This window comes from Peromyscus eremicus, chromosome 14 (assembly GCF_949786415.1).
Source record: "Peromyscus eremicus chromosome 14, PerEre_H2_v1, whole genome shotgun sequence".
NCBI classification, from domain to species: Eukaryota; Metazoa; Chordata; class Mammalia; order Rodentia; family Cricetidae; genus Peromyscus; species Peromyscus eremicus.
The window spans coordinates 80654956-80671948 of NC_081430.1; the positions used below are offsets into that span (position 1 = coordinate 80654956).

Here is a 16993-nt window from a genome sequence, read left to right on the forward strand (position 1 = left end):
TGGTCTTGGAGGCCTTTTAGCTGTGAGTTCCGTTTATACCCCAGCACTGTTGGTGGTGTGGTGTGGTGTGGTAGGATGCATGAGGGAATGTCATAAATGTGCTTAAGACTTTCCCCTTGGTAAATGCAGCAACACATCCCTCTGTAACACAAGGGAAGATGGAGAACATGGCGGCTAATGTGAGGGTGTTCTGAAGACAGAGATTTGCCCTCTGCTGACTTCTGTTACTTTCATGGGTTGTGGAGTGAGCCATCAGCTGAGATGATGTGTTTAGCTGGGTGAGAAGCACATGAGATAGCTAACAGGACAGGGTAAAACCAAACCTGACAGAAGCCAGGTCAGGGTTAGTGGGCAGTGCTGAAGTGTGTGGTTTGAATCTTAAATGCAGCTGGCCAGGCTGGTTGTGGGACTTCTCCACCCTAAAGCCTGCCTTTGCTCTGATGTGAACTAACAGTCTCTGTATGGTTGAGTTTATCAGCAAATGGAGCTTTACCGGGGCCATAATAGAGGAAGAGTTGTATGAGGGAGATGAAGGGTATTTGCAAGGGAGGAATTTCAGCAACGTGGCCACTAAGAGAAAAAAGTCCAGGTGAAAATAGAATAGCTTTAGATGTTAAGATGTTAAGTGAGTTGGAGAGAGACACGATGGGAGAGTGGGGGATGTTTGTGTTGGGATTTGAGGTGGGATCACCCTGGGTAATGACAAGGTTCAACATATGGCCCTGCAAGATGGTGGCTGAACAGGAGGTGGTTTTAGATGAAGAAATAAAGTTGTCAGGGAAACAAACTTCCCCACTAGGTCTTTGATTCTGATGTCAAAGTTACAGAGACCGAATAAGTGGGGTCTGGAGAAGAAACTTTCTGACAACAGGAAGCCGGGGTCTTCAGATGATGAAAGTCCTTAAGTAGGAGGAAGGGAGGGAGACAGGAGTGAGGCTGGGAATGGCCCAGCAGAATGTCATAGGGTTACAAGAAGGCAGGGAATCATTTGAGGCAGCCAAAGGAATGCCTCCCTGACTCCCTGGGCTTGAGATGCACGGACTGAAGATCCCAGGGCTGTGGGGAGAGGATGTCCCCATTAAAGGCACAGTTCCATTAAGGTCACAGAAGTCAAAGCTAGGGAAGAAGAGGAAGGGCATTCGGGCCCTATCACCATCCTACTCATAAGAAGAGGTTGGAAGGAGAAGAACCTGTGGACATGGCAGGTATGGGATGGGAATCAGAAACTGTGGTAAGAGGCCTGGAAGCCTGGCTTCAGGCAGCATTTACAAGAACTGAGGGCAAGGGTCCTGCTCAGTGGTGAACTTCCCACTTCTTTACCCTTGTTTAGTTGTTAAGAGCTTTGTTTGTCATAGCAAATGAAAAAACAAAGACCAAATCACCTTTCTAGCTGCTCTGGTAGACTCATTTGTTGAGACTGTTGGGCATCTGTGCAACTCAGAGAAGACTGTCTTCATTTGTATGTCTTGAGGTGGGACTGGTGATAGAGATGTCAATTTCCCTGATAAACTCAGATGTTGAATGAAAGGAACATGGATTAGTTGAGTAAACTATCATCATCATCATCATCATCATCATCACCATCATCACCATCATCATCAAGATCAAAATCATCATCGTCATCATCATCACTATGATAAACATAAAACTATGTTCACCAGCTTGTGGACTATGCATTCTTTGTAGGTCATTTTACTGGAGACCAAGAAAGCTATGTTGGAAAGACACTGGATGTTGGATTCAGTCCTGGGTTGGGATTTCTAGTCCCTGGTTACTTTGGGCAAGTTCCCTATGTTATGTTCTCAAGCCTCAACTTACTCATCCACAAAGTAAGAATGATGCTGTTTGCTTATTTCAGAGGCTTGCTGAGCTGCCAATGGGATCCCAATGGGCAGACGGACAAGCCTTAGGAACATTGTGACAGAGATCAGTTTCTGCCTCAATACAGGGGCATATAAAAGAGCCTCATCTGAGCATGTCTGGCTGACCTGGGATGAGGTGAGGGAGCAGGTGAGTGGGATCTAGGTCAGTGCTTTCCAAACCTGGCTGTGAGTCCAAATCTCCCTTGGGACATTGAGGGAAGTCTCCAGGGACTGCCCCCAGCCACTGGATCAGAATTTCTAGGGCATGGGAACCAAGAATGTGTTTAGATCAGTGGTTCTCTACCTTCCTAATGCTGTGACCCTTTAGTACAGTTCCTCATGTTGTGGTGACCCCCAGCCATAAAATTATTTTCATTGCTACTTCATTAACTGTAATATTGCTACTATTATGAATCATAATGTATATATCTGTATTTTCCAATGGTCTTAGGTGACCCCTGTGAAAAGGTCATTTGATTCCAGAGGGCTTGTGACACACAGGCTGAGAATCACTGGCTTAGAATCTCTGCTGGGCTTTTCTGAGGCAGCTAGTATGGTCCAGGTCCCCAGGCCTACTTTTGGGAACTACCATATTCTAACTGAAGGTTTAGAATGACCAGACAATTATATCCCAGTAAAACACCAGATGCCTGGCTAGTTCCCAATATTGGCCTTCAGGAGTTGAGCGCCATCTCCCTGCTTTAAGATTTTGGGTGCAGTCCTCCAAATGGAGAGCTGCTCCATCACTGGGTCTATGAGCCATGAGTGTGTAAGAGATGCCAGGTCGGCAGACCGTGGTGACAGAGAGAGTTGTTTGTTCTTAACACTGTTGTTCTTCAGCCTTTTCCCCTTGAGGTTCCTGCCCACTCAGTCACATTAGAGCTGTGTAAACAAACTTGTACTATGGAACTAACACACAGCTTGTCATTTCTTCCCCCCAGAGGCATTTAACATTGATCATTCTTTCTGAAAAAGCCATTGGTTTTAGGGGGTGGAGGCAAACAATACGTTGATGTAACATGGCGGAGAAGGAACAATGTCAACAGGGGCTTTTGTTCAATGGCATGAATACTCAGCCACATTCACAGCCAGGATTTGATTTCCTTTCTAGTTGACACTTCCCCGAGTTGGGGGCTTGGGGGTTGGGTACCAAGAGTCGCAGACCTGATGCTCAAGGCTTTGTGGGACATTGTCTCGTGACTAAGGAAGTGGTTATTTTCCTGAAGTTGGTTCCGGATGCGCTCGGAAAACTGGGGAGCTGGTGCAGTAGGGTTTTTCTCCATCCTGATGTAGGAGACCTGGGGATTTTACTTGGATAAACCCTGGCTTCGAACATGACAATTCTCTCTCTCTCTCTCTCTCTCTCTCTCTCTCTCTCTCTCTCTCTCTCTCTCTCTCTTTCTCTCTCTCTCTCTCTCTCTGTTCATGTATGTGCAGGTACACATGTGTGTACATGCATGTTGAGGCCAGAGGACAATGTCAGGTGTCCATTCTCGGGCACTGTCCACCTTGTCTTTTTGAGATACTCTCTCCCACACCAGTCAGCCCCAGGGATATAAGTGTGACTACCTTCCCAGCACTAGGATTACAGGCATAGGTCACCATGCTTGGCTTTTTCACAAGGGCTGTGGGTTTTAAACGCAGGTCCTCCTGCTTGCAAAGCAAGTAATTTATCAATTGAGTGTCTCCCCAGTTCACAGCAGTTTGTACAGCCATCGGTATTAGGTCACTTATATATGGCTTCTCCCTGTTCCTCTTCAGAAGCAGCCCTGTGCAGTGCATTCCCTCTTCCTAGTAAAGATCTGGGTATCTGGAGTGATGTTCAAATGCCAAAGCCCAAAGCTCAGCGAGGCCAGTGCTGAGACGGCACTCCAGGCTAACCCCCAAAACCTCCTCTCTTTCCAAGTCCTTTTGCCTTCCCGCTTAGCTCAGCCGTGTGTGCGTGTGTGTGTGTGTGTGTGTGTGTGTGTGTGTGTGTGTGTGTGTCTGATGAATTAGACAGAGAATGCTCTGCCCAGCACTGTCATGAAATGGAGAAAAATGAGCTCGTTCACAGGTACTGATGATGACTAATATGGAACATTCTGGAAAAGTCTTTGAAGGACAGTTAAGAGATTGTAAGTTCTGCGGTTCTCTATCACAGTGGGAAGGAATTGTAAGGATGCTGGTTTTCACCCCTGAGGTCTGGAGTAGATGGCCTGATGTGGTTCATTAGTTGCCAAGCCTGGGGGATCCAGGCTTTCCGTTCAGAAGGCTCACTATGCTATGCGGACAGTGGTTTGTGATGGATGAAGAAACACAGACACAGAGAGGGGAAGTACCTGGCCCTGGGTCACACATCTGGTAAGTGTGGGAGCCTGTGTTCAGGGTGATGGCAGAGACTGGCTTGTACGTCTCTTTGTGGAGACTGTGGGATGCATCGTCCTAGCACACGGTCCGTTGTTCTCTTGTTCACTGTGAGGTACTATGGGAAAGTATTACTGGGATGCTTGCTTCCTGTGGAAATGAAGGCATGTTTTCAGAAAATGTTTACATTCTTTAAAAATCATAATAAAAGTCTCTGCATTTTTTTTTTGCTGTGAGTTTCTCATATACACACATATGCACATGGGATGAAGAAAATTCTATTTTTTTCTATGAAATTTAAAACATCTCATGGAGTGAGAGAGTGGCTGGGTTGAAAAAAATGTTTTAGGACCTGATTTTCACCCTCTGGAATCCATGTAAGAAGAGCTGGGCATAGTAACATGTGTGTGATTCCAGTGCTGGGCAGGCAGAGACAGGGGGATCTTTAGGGCTTGCTGGCCAGCCAGCCTTGCCTACTTGGTGAGTTCTAGGCCAGTCTTGAAGAAGACCCCATCTCAGAAAAAAGTGAGTGACATACCAGGTTGTCCTCTGATCTCCGTATGTGTGTGTGCCTGCACACACGTGCACTCATGTACACACAAGCTCTCACAGACACCCGACCGATGTTCCCATTCATTTCCATTGTCTTCATGAAAAGAAACATTGTAAGCATATTGTGATGAATGAAGGTCTAGTTCCCGTAGCATTGTCCTCAGTGAGTCCATTGATAAAGTCTTTGTCCGCACAGCTCTCTGACTTTGTTGACATATGAGCTAGCAGGTAGCTATATTACTCATTTAGAATTGATTCATTCCAGACCTAGACAAATCAGACACCTTGTCTGGGTTTCAAAACTAGTTGATAGAGTAACCAAAAATAGAAGCTTTTCTCGTGAGTACTAGACTCACTAAATTTTTACCCTCTGATTGGCCTTTACTTAACGGTTTCCAGCTCCGGGAACATCAGAGCTCGCAGAGACATTTCTAGGGTAGCATCAGGGGAGGGGCTGGACAAAGACACAAGACTGCAAGTTAGTTTCTAGGTCATTACCAACTTTCCCATTTTTCTGACACTGCTTTCTAGGTGGAAGTGAAAGTGTTTGTTTTAAAAGAAAGCAGCGCAGACCCTACAGGGCTCCAGTCTGTGGGTAAATGAGGATGCACAGGTGGTCCCGGGTTCTGTTTCTCACGCCCTGTCATATTCTATATTAAGGTAGAGGAGCAGGCAAGCAAGTAGGTGTTCCAAAAGAAGTGGCGTTTTCACTTTAAAAGTCACTGATTAGAATAAAAACCTGGGTTTCCCTGTAGCACGCTATTTATAGCCATCCCGCCACAACCAAGAGGGATGGAAGAGGGCGAGCCTCTCAGTCCTTCGTGCGGTCTGGCTTGAAAGCACATTCTAAGTCAAACAATGTAGAGTAAGCCTCCACTCTGCACTGGGTATTTTGGGCAATAACATTCTTAGCATAAATTACTGATTCCTGTCTCTTCCCCCTCCCCCACCCTAATTTGTTTTTATAGAATGACCTTTGGTACCAATGTAGTTTATGATAGGATCTTTCCCGAGTTTTTCTGTTGAACCGAATGGCCTTTTAAGTATGGTATTTATCCAAGTTTCTTTGATGAAAAGCCCATGAAATTTGTGCAGATAGCTCTGGCTGGCTCTTAGATTAGTGATAACATTTAGAAAGGACTTCTCTGGCTTTGCACTGTATTCTCCCATTCTGACTCACCTGTGAGAGCTCTGTGGGATTCACCCTCCAATGTGGGTGGGATGTGGAGAAAGGTCCTGTGGTTCTGAGAAAGGAACCCAGTAAGTTAGCTGCGTGCTCAGGCTCACACAGCAAGTGCAGCCTTACATCAAGAACTGAGCTCATCTTGCTACTCCCAAGTCTTACATGCACGTTTTTAACAGGCTTTCAAAAAGGTTGAATTAAACACATTCCCATTTCCTTAATTCAGGTGAAATTCATATAAACATAAAATTACTCATCTTCCAATGTGGAATTCAGTAGCATTTAGTCATTCATAGTAATCTACAACCTTCCTCTTCCTCTAGCTTCAAAATGTTTTCATCATCCTCAGAGGAGACCCCATGTCTGCAAAATGACCATGCCATTCCTGTTTCCCCTAATGCTGTCAGCCGCCAGTGTTTTCTGTCTTCGTGAATTTACTTATTCTGGATACGTTAGATAAATGGAGTCATGAAAATACATGTTTTTTCCCCTGACCAGCTGCTTTCATATAACAGAATTCTTTTTATGGTTCATCCGCATTGTAGCATACATCAGAACTTCATTCCTTTTTATGGATGGGGAATAGTTCATTCATGCATTGGTGGACATCTGGGTTGTTTCTACGTGTTGGTTACTGTCACCAAGACTGCTATGAATATTTTAGTACTAGTATTTGAGCATTTGTTTTCAGTCTTGGGGTGCATACAGAGAGGTGGAATTGCTAGGTCACAGGCTAATTCTGTATTTAACCTTTGAAGATCACTACACTGTTTCTGCTGTGGCTGTATTGCTTGACACTCCTACCAGCCGTCTAGAGGGGGCTTGTTTACCCATTTCATTGCCAACACTTTCTTTTTGTGGTGGTTTTGCTTTTTTTTCTTTCATTTGTTTGTTTGTTCTTTTTGAGACAGGGTTTTTCTGTGTAGCCTTGGCTGTCCTGAAACTCATTCTGTAGACCAGGCTGGCCTCAAACTCAGGGAAATGCCTACTTCTGCCTTCTGAGTGCTAGGATTAAAGGTGTGCACCACCAACACCTGGCTAACACTTGCTATTGAATTTATAGTTTTTTATTTACTACTATAATTGGCGTGGCTATAAAGTAACATTTTGGCATCTTTATTTGCATTTATGTAATGAAATATCCATATTTTACTGTGTAGGAATTAACCAGAAAGTGATCTTTGTTAAGGCAAAATCGACATCAAAAATGATTGACTTCATCTCTTGCCAAGAGATTAAGATTGGTATATGTCTTCTCTTAGAGTAGGTGACTCTGGAAAGGACCTTTTACTGTGAGGTCAGAGACTGTCCAGTGTATCTGGCAAAAAGACAATTATTTGCCTTTCAATGCTTTCTTTAAAAACAAACAAAAACCCACAGAAAGTTCATTCTTGACTTAACGGTATACTCACTTATTTTTGCAGTGTGAGAGAAGACACTCAGGATGGCTCAGGGATCCGGGGACCAGAGAGCAGTGGGGATCGCTGATCCAGAAGAGAGTTCTCCCAACATGATTGTCTACTGCAAAGTAAGACGCCCAAGAAACGACTGGGCATGCGCCTCTGTGTGTCTGTTCTCTGGGAGGGCTGACTGACGGTGTGAGAAAGCTGCTATCTGCCAAAAGCGCTTTGTGGATAAAGGAGGATTGTCTTCTCATTGTCTGATTCCGAAGTTCAAGGAAGTAAAGTTTTCCCAAACTTGATATGGGGCACTTGAAACATCTCATATCATTTCGTTTTGTGTCGATCCCAAGATTGCTGAAGTAGTGTAGCTGAGAGTGTCTGTGCCCTCAGTGGCCTTTACAGTGCAATGCAGATCTAACTGAAAGTTCTTTGAACTCACAGTATAAGCAAGGATGGTCCAGATGCTGGTGAGAGATGCCAAGGTGTGGCTACCCAGTGCTTAAAGTCGGTGGGAAGCATAAGAGACCCATAACACCTGGAATAGAGTATGTTAATTTGCAAAAAAGGTGCATGGAGAGTGTTCTCTCACCAGAGGAGGAAGTTAATTTTCCCAGCTTCAGGTCGAGGAGTCCTTGTGGGGAAGTAGTTTCAAAGGACTCAGCTTTAAAGGATGTGCAGGGTTATCACATGAGAAAAAGCAGAGAGGAAAGACCCAGCAGATAATGAGATCCCAGCAAAGGCACAAAGCTGGAAACTAAACAGCTGCTGAATCTGATCATGAATGGCAAGGAGCAAAGAGATAAGATTGGGGCTGGAGATAGATGCAGCCAGATTGTAGAGTATTGGATTATGGGTAGTTTAATCATGAAAACATTGTATACTGAGAGTTGTGAAATCAATCTGTTTGGGATTCAGGGTTTTTCCACAGTGAGCCAAAAAGGTACCAAGGTGGGGGCTGCAGATATCCTGAGAGTATTTCTGCATCTGTAAAAAGGCTGAGGAGGATGCTCTTCTGGTCAGTGAAATACCTTTCAGAACAGAGAGGGACCAGCAGGAAGGAGTAAAGTCTGAGTTACAAATCACTTGAAAACTGAGCAAATGTAGGATGAAGAGGTGTGTGGAGGGTCAGAGATGATTAGGTTATGAACCACCTTGGATAGTGGGAAAATGTTGCTATTGTCAATTCTAATGGGCCATTTAAAAGAGGAATACACTTTAAAGGGAGGAGATATAGCCCATAAGCTTATTTTTATGTGTGTTAAATTTTTATGTGTGTTGAGGTACCAGTTACTTTGCTTGTTTATGAAAACTTCAGCTAACCAGTATTATATATTAATAAGGAAATGAGTTGAATGTTTATTCATTTCACTGAATACTTGAGTTGTCTGCTGGGATCTGTGCCTGCTGTCACTCTGTATTTGGTCTGTGTTAATCAGCAGGAGTGTTGAGCTAGACATTCCTGGGTGATCGATAAGGTGACTTTTGTGTATGTGTGAAAATAGAACTCTTATATTACTCTTTCTTTGGGTAAAAATCCTATAATTCTTTGTTTCTCAAGAGAATGTTGGGGGAGCCTATCTCTAATGAAGATGGCTATTAAATTATACTAAATAATATAAGATTCATTAATGGAGCCAAGCAGTTTAATGAAACACACAGAATAGCACAAGGGTGATTGGTTGTTGTTACCTTCTCCACCCCAGGCAGGAGGACCCAGGCCAGGAGAGCAGGAACATGGCTTGGAGTTGGACTTGGGTTGTAAGTCCATCCTACAGGCAGGAGGTTGTTGTAAAAATCCATTTCAGTGAAGTGAGACATCTTTGTCTACCTTGGTTCATATTGTGGTCCATAATAAGTATTTATTTCTCTTTACTTTTTAGGTCTTATAAGGATAGGGACATTTTGAGAAAGGATGAATTATAAGATATGCAAATGCTCACATTGTTAGTAAGTTGAACAAAGTCAATTGATGCCATGTGTTGTTTTGGAGACAGAAGAAGACAATACAAGGATTGTTGAGGGGGTTATTATTTTAAAGAATCTGTTTATTTTTTATTTTATGTATGACTGTTTTGCTTAAATGTACGTATGCACACCCCATATGTGCTGGTACCCAAGGAGGCTGGGAGAGGGCATCAGATTCTCTGGAGCTAGAGTTCCAGATGGTTGTGAGCCATCACGTGGGTGCTGGGAATCAAACCCACGCCCTCTGGGAGGGCAGCCAGTGCTCTTAACCACTGAGCCATCTCTCCAGCCCCAATCCACAGATTATTAAAGGTCAACAAAGAATGTGAAATGATGCCACCCCAATGCCTTCCACTAAAATGGTATTTTGAAGGTATAAAACTTTCTACAGGTTTTTAATGTTTGATTTTTTTTCTCTGTGTGTGGGAGCAGGCCTCTTTGTTTTGTTACTTAAAAACAAACAATATTTGTAGTTCTTTAGAGCAATGACAACTAGGAACAAGAGTATACTTTTCTTGTGACACCTTCATGGGAGGAGTATGTATATGTTCACGTAGACACTGCATTAAGGCTCTAAGACAATGAACTGAATTTGTTCAGTCTATTAGGAAGGAAGAATGCTTATTGTCCAAGGTGAGCCCCATTCTGGAACCATATTAAACTTACACTAACTTGACTTACTCAGGCCCTGGCTGTACTTGATCCTTACCATAATCACATAGTGTTCTGTTTCCAAGGCTGTAGGCTACTGTTTGGTTACAACCAAGAACTTGGCAACTGGGGCATGTTGTCAGTAAAGGGTGAATCTAGGAGCTAAGGTCAAATCCCAGAATTTTCCACAGAACTCCTTTTGTGGGACCATTTTGTCAGGTTGTAGCCATATATCTAGACCTTTTCTTAGGTGTCTACAACAGAGATCTTGTTTTCTTTCTCTCTTTGGTTTTTCCTCTTGACATCGACATTCTCATTGTGAGACTTTTGCTTACATGGCGTGTGTTGATCCATATGCCAACAGAAAAACAGAGGCTCTGGGTAAACTTTTGAGTAACAGATGAGACAAGAGCATTCACAATATGATGTGACTTTCAGTTTTCTTATTTCTAATTGACACATAATAATTGTGCAAATGCATGGCAACACCGTGTTATTTTTGAGTTCATGTACACAGCTCAGCTGTTAGAATACCCTTTGTCTCAGGCATTTACTACTTCTTTTCAGGGAAACAGTCAAAACCTTCCCTTCTAGCTCTTGGAAACATTTATGACATCATTGCTAACTTTGTTATTGCGACTCTCAGACTCTCAGACACAGTTTAGGATGATCCTGACATATGAGCAAAGCCTACACCTTTCAGAGCACACTTCATTTTCTGTTCACATTTTTATGTCATTAACTGTGAGAATTTGTACTCCCCCCAAGCATGATTTATTTATTAACTTGAACTGATGTTCTAATTTCGTTTTTCATCTTTCATATTCACATTTTGGATCAGAGGTGTGTATGAAAAATGTATTGGTCACATTAAAGATCTATTTAAAAGAAGACTTTAATCATTCATTAAGACACCCAGGGTTTCTTTATATCCCTGAACCTTTAGGGTTCTGGGTCACTGAACTGCCCAGTGTAGTGATGATCTTGGAAACTGTCTATCAAATTGTCCAGGGGTTCTTTGTAAAAAACACCAGCCTTCAAAGAATGTCCTTACCCCTGTATTCCTTACTTCAGTAAGTCTGGGACAGGTGCTTGGAATAGGAGTTTTAAAATGATCTCAGGAGAACTTGGTTCTCGACTAAACTGGAAAAGTACTTATTTAATATTTGTTTTCCATTACCCTTCTACCCCATCATTATGTAGGTATATTATGTGCTGCAAAATCATGGGAAAATTGACATTTAAATTTGATTTAAAATGTCTTCATATATACATGTATATGTATATGTACGTATGTATGTGTGTGTATATATATATATGTGTATGTATAGTGTGTGTGCACGTGCACACGTGTGTGCGCACACATGTGCCTTAGGCTTCTATTGCTGTGATGATGTGACTGAAAGCAGCTTGGGGAGGAAAGGGTTTATTCGGCTTACACACCCATAGCACTGTTCATCATTGAAGGAAGTGAGGCAGGATCTCAAACAGGACAGGAACCTGGAGGCAGGAGCTGATGAAGAGACCATGGAGGGGTGCTGCTGACTGGATTGCTCCTTATAGCTTGCTCATCCTGCTTTTGTATAGAATCCATAACCACCAGCCCAGGGGTAGCCCTACCCATGAGGGGCTGGGCCCTCCGACATCAACCACTAATTACGAAAATGTCCTACAGGCTTGCTTACAGCTTTATCTTGTGGAGGCATTTTTCTCAATTGAGGTTCCCTCTTGTCATATGTCTCTAGCTTTTGTCAAGCTGACATACAAACTAGGTAGTACAGTGTGTGCGTTGCACACCTGCGGGCACGTGTGAAAGTATGTGCATGTATGCCATGGCATATAGTGTAAGCCAGAAGACAATTTGTGGGAGTTGGCTCTCTCTTTCCACACTGTAACTTCCAGGGATCTAACTCAGGCCTTCAGCGTTGGTGCCAAGTGTCCCCATCTACTAAGCCACCTTTCTGGCTCTTAAATTGGCTTTTTAAATTTCAGAAGTATTTGTGGATCCCTCAAGAGGTAGAAGAACCAACCACTTGCCATGTTGTTTGGCATTTAATGGCATTGGTCTATAGATTTAGTAGTTCTCTACGGCTTAAGCAGCACCCCTCCATGGTCTCTGCATCAGTTCCTGCATCCAGGTTCCTGCCCTGCTTGAGTTCTGGTCCTTACTTCCTTCGATGATGGACTAAGATGTGGAAGGGTAAGCCAAATAAACCCTCTCCTCCCCAACTTGCTTTTGGCCATGATGTTTCATCACAGTAATAGAAACCCTAACTAGGATAGTAGTCAGCATCCTTAGGTGGAAAAAACCCAAAGGTACCACAAGGCTGCAAAACTTGCTTGTGGTTCCCAGACAATTTCCCAGTGAAGACATGAGTGTGTTCATGACCCCAATGGTCCAGTCAGTGTCCATCTTGGTACCCAGCAGTGCTACCATGCTCAAAGCCCTGTGTGAAATCACCGTGTTGCTGGAGCTCAGTAGCCATCAGAGAAGTTTAATAGTGAATGTCACAAGTCAGGTCCCTGGCTTTCGTGATCACGTCAGGGACTTGACATGGCTTCTGCTGAAGTGTCTTTTCACTCTCTGATGCTCATGAGGTGGGGGGCTCTGTAAAGAGATTCTGAAATGTTTGCCCCCTTTATAACAATGGTGGGTTTTTTGTTTTTGTTTGTTTGTTTGTTTGTTTTTTTGATGAAGAGTAGATTCCTTTTTCTGATTTTGCTTGATTTTTCTCTGAGTGTTGTTAACAGACAAATGTCTAACTAGACTGGTAATTTGATTTGGTAAAACTCTGTGTTCTTCCATGGTAGGTGGACAGAGGAAATTGTGGCTCACCATGACCTTGTCTGAGGTCAGGAGGAAATACAGTGATATGGAAGGCGCCACAGGAGGCATGGAGAGGCTGAGTGGCTGGTCCAGCTTTCATTCTTATTGTGGCGAACTTCATATTTTTTTTTAAATCTCGTTTTTCAATTTATCACCCTTTCTCCCTTCCTTCCCAGGTACAAAATACTTTTTTTACTACAAAAAGAATGTACCAAATGTTCACATAAGATAAAAAGAAGAAAATATGAATTCTATGCATTGAAACTAGCCTAATAAATAACATTATTTATGCTTCATTTTTCTCTATTGTTAAGTGAGAGAATTAGTCTAAATAATGTGAAAATGTTTTTGTAATGTTTTCAAAGTTTAATCATATGAATTTTGAACTTTTCAAATAGAGCATCCAATACCAAAACTGTATGCACAGGTAAAAGTCTTTTAAACCTTTCTGGGAATATTTTATATGGCCAAAGATGTCAGAAAAAAATGAGTTGTGGTAATTTACATTTAGTAGAAGTTAGATAAGGTATCTTCTTGGGCTGTATTTGATGGTACAGCATGTGAGAATAGAAGAAAGGATCAGGAGTTCAAGATTTCCTGGGCTACATAGCAAGTTTAAGGCCATCCTGGGCTATGTGAGACCCCATCTCAAAATCAAACAAACAAATAAACTGAAAAAAGTTATTTTTGTGACAACCTGCTTCTTTGGGCTTGTTATGATATGGTATTTATATACTTATTTCCAATTATAATTGCTTGCTATAGAAATAGCAGGAATGGTTATACTGTCAGTAATACAGAGTACCATGAATGAATTAGGGCTTCCAGAGGGAGAAGAAAGTGCCCACATTGTGATATGTCTGAAAATGACTGTAAAGTGTTGTCACTGATGGCTGCCTTCCCCTGCTAGTTCCTACTTACTGGCTCCTTTTCTACTGGTGTGGTACCTGTGATGCTGAGATACCCGTGATGCTATGATACCCATGATGCTGTGACCCCCATGATGCTGTGATACCCATGATATTGATACCCATGATGCTGTGATGCCCATGATGCTGTGACCCCCATGATGCTGTGATACCCATGATGCTGTGACCCTCATGATGCTGTGACCCCCATGATGCTGTGACCCTCATGATGCTGTGACCCCCATGATGCTGTGGCACCCATGATGCTGTGACACCCATGATGCTGTGATACCCATGATGCTGTGATACCCATGATGCTGTGATATTCTGCAATCACATTCCCATGTCACCAAGGACCCTTGAAATCCTGGGGTAGAAGCCGCTATAGGAACATTTCCTGAGAGTAAACATGCTGCTATTTTAGTCTCATAGGCAGTGGCATTCAGCAAGAAGGGCAAAATCTATCTTGGAAGAAGCAGAGCTTTGGAGGAAATGAGGAGCAGGATATTGTCTTGAAGTTCAAAGAAGGCCACGACAGAAGCAGGGTAGCTAAGAGGCTGAAATCTCACACATCCTGGAGATGAAGCCATGAGGAGATTGGAAACCATTTAATCAGCAAATGTATATCGATCCTTATTTGTGGACTAGACACTGTTAGATGCTAGAAATGCAGGATGAGGCAGAGTCCTGCATAATCCCATAAGCCAATGTGGGAGGCAAGGGGATGGATGGGTAGCTAGACAGTTTTGTACTGGTGGAGGTAAGCCAGGAAGGAGGAGGGAGGAGGTAATATAGTCCACAGCAGACAAAAGACACCCAGAGGACTTTGTCATATTTCCTTATCCGTGAAAGATGAACAGGGATTAGGTTGGTGAAAAGGGGAGAGAAAAAATTGAGAGGAAAGGATGATCACACGCCAAGTTATTACACTCTAACAACTTCAAGAGGCTCTCTTGTGGATCTAGGTTTCTGTAATGGGGGCTTGAGGCATCGAGCCAGATTCTGAACAATCTACTGTGTTGTCTCAGGAGGTTAGCATTGTACAGACATCTTTTCTTGGTGCTCCATACCCGTACGCTCTGCTTCTATGAGCTTCCTCCACAGCCCCAATCCTAGTAATGAATAAATAAATAAACAAATAAATAGTTCTATATTTGTACTCATTTATTCCTTTGTAGTTTTTTTTTGTTTTTTTGTTTTTTGCTTAAAAAAACCTACAAAGTTAACCCAGTCAAAACTTTAAAGGCAGTTAAGTCAGAATATTTAAAATGAATGCATCTTTGGTCCCAAACATTTGAGAGTTTGTTTTCTCTCATTCTTTTCTTGTCTTTTTTTCCCCTTCACATTAAATAAAATCCCCAATGACTAACTTCAGAGAGTGTTTGGGGTAACTTGCTCAATTGTTCAGACTGCATTTCAAGACTGTTTTCAAAAAAATTTATCTATTGCCTTAGTGGGGGGAAAGCCTTTCCATTTTCCTCCCCTCCCTGGAGTAGGCTTGCTGGAAAAGCAGCCTCCCATCACATTACCTTAGTTGGCAGGGGAGAGGCACACAGGCAAGTTCCAGACCCATGGCGTCTGCGTTGGTGTCCACAGATGAAAGGGACGGGTTTCAACATGGGGGACAGCTCAGTGTCGTTTAATAGGATGTGTGGCCATGGGTAGAATTGTCTAATTTGAGAAGCCTCTGGTGTGCTCAAGCCTTCATTTCATCTTCCCATTTCCCCTCCTCGTCTCACTTCAAACAGTCTGAAATTCTGTTTTCTGGCTGACAGTTGATCTCACCATTGACAAGTCCTTCGCAGTATTCTTCTGCGATGGAGCAGAGCGCTTGAATAGGCTTCCATTCCCTACTGGCACAGTTCTGAGCAAGGAAAGTTTAAAGTGAATAGGTATGTGTGAAAGGAAAATAAATGTTTAAAATCATGGGGCTAGAAGAGGAGGATTCTAAAAGGCCATTAGTGTGCCAGCTGGGTCAAAACAAAACGAACAAAGCTTTTGATGAGGGGGCGCTCTAAATTCTAGACATGTATTCCAGGGAGACAATGGGAAACACACGCACAGGTATTCTCTCTTAAAACCAAACCAAAACAAAAAACTGACAAAGACCCTGCAGTCCGGGTTGTGTTGGCCAACCACTCCTGAGCACAGGGCCTGCCGTGGAGAGGGGTGGCCATACCCAGTGTTACTCCATTGAAGAAAATTGATTGTTCCCTCTTTCAGTGGCTATCAACTGGGAAGGGCTTCTTGGTGAGGGGTGGGGCCTTGTGCCCACTTCCCCTCCTGTGTGCTCAGATTCTGTCTGGCTGGAGCTTGTGTTGATTGTGTGCACGCTGCCACAGTCTCTGAGTTCACACGGGCACCACTCCTGTTGTGAAAACATGGCTTCCTTGAAACCATGCCACATTTCTGTCCTTAAAATCTTTTCCCCCCTTTTATTGAAAATATTTTTTTTCTTCTCACCTAGTAGATTTTGATTATGGTTTTCCCTCCTCTACTCTAACCGTCTCTCCCTGTCCCCTCTCCACGGTTTGTGCTTTCATAGATTTCTTTAAGGGGTCTTTCCATTTCCTCTTTAAGGACCTCTATCATTTTCATAAGGGCTTTTGAAAGGTTTTTTTTCTTATGCTTCAGCTACATTGCAATACTCAGGGCCGGCTGTGGTAGGGTTGTTGGCCTTTGTTGGAGACATACTGTCCTGGCTGTTACTGTGTGTTATTGATTGTTTGGTGTCTAGGCATCTGGGTTTGGGAAGATTATAATTCTAGGTGCTGATATCTAGTCTTGTCTTTGTTCGGCGGGTGTTTTGTTCCTTGCCATCTCTGTTTCTTAGGAGGGTGCGGTGGCTGTGGGTCGCCTGGTAGGACATTCTTCTGATGTCCTGATAGGTGTTACCACTGGGGGCTCCAGGTCAAATGTATTTCTAGGTAACTGGGAGCTGCTACTTAGGAATAGGGATGGGTTAGGAAAGGGGGCTGAGGGGGTGCACAGAAGGAAGGAAAACAGGGTATACCACCAAGATCTGCTCCGTCTCCTGAGAATGGGTGCCAAGAGTAAGCAGAGGCCGTGGCAGAAGGTCTGCTACAGAACTGGGGATAAGACGGGACTGGACGTGGTGAAATGGAGCGCGAGGTGAAGATCTGCAGTTAGCCCACCTGCTTCCCTGGCAGGAGTTCTGTGGGTTCCTAGGAAATGCCTGCTGGGTTTGGGGGCTGGGATAAAACAATGTGTGGGGAGAGGCTGGAAGGGGGAAGATATGGGTGATCCACTGGAGACGGGGCAGGAAGGAAGGGGAG

The 16993-nt window shown here is 43.4% G+C and overlaps 1 protein-coding gene across 3 annotated transcripts in view; it reads left to right on the plus strand.

The window, feature by feature from the left end:
- Positions 1 to 7379: 7379 nt before the first annotated feature.
- Rgs6 (regulator of G protein signaling 6) overlaps positions 7380 to 16993 on the plus strand; it is a 515794-nt gene continuing 506180 nt past the window's right edge. For all 3 annotated transcript variants that reach the window (XM_059279351.1, XM_059279350.1, XM_059279349.1), the window contains exon 1: positions 7380 to 7471. In XM_059279351.1, the coding sequence (XP_059135334.1) occupies positions 7388 to 7471 (84 nt within the window). In that variant the 5' untranslated portion in view covers positions 7380 to 7387. The remainder of the gene's footprint in view (positions 7472 to 16993) is intronic.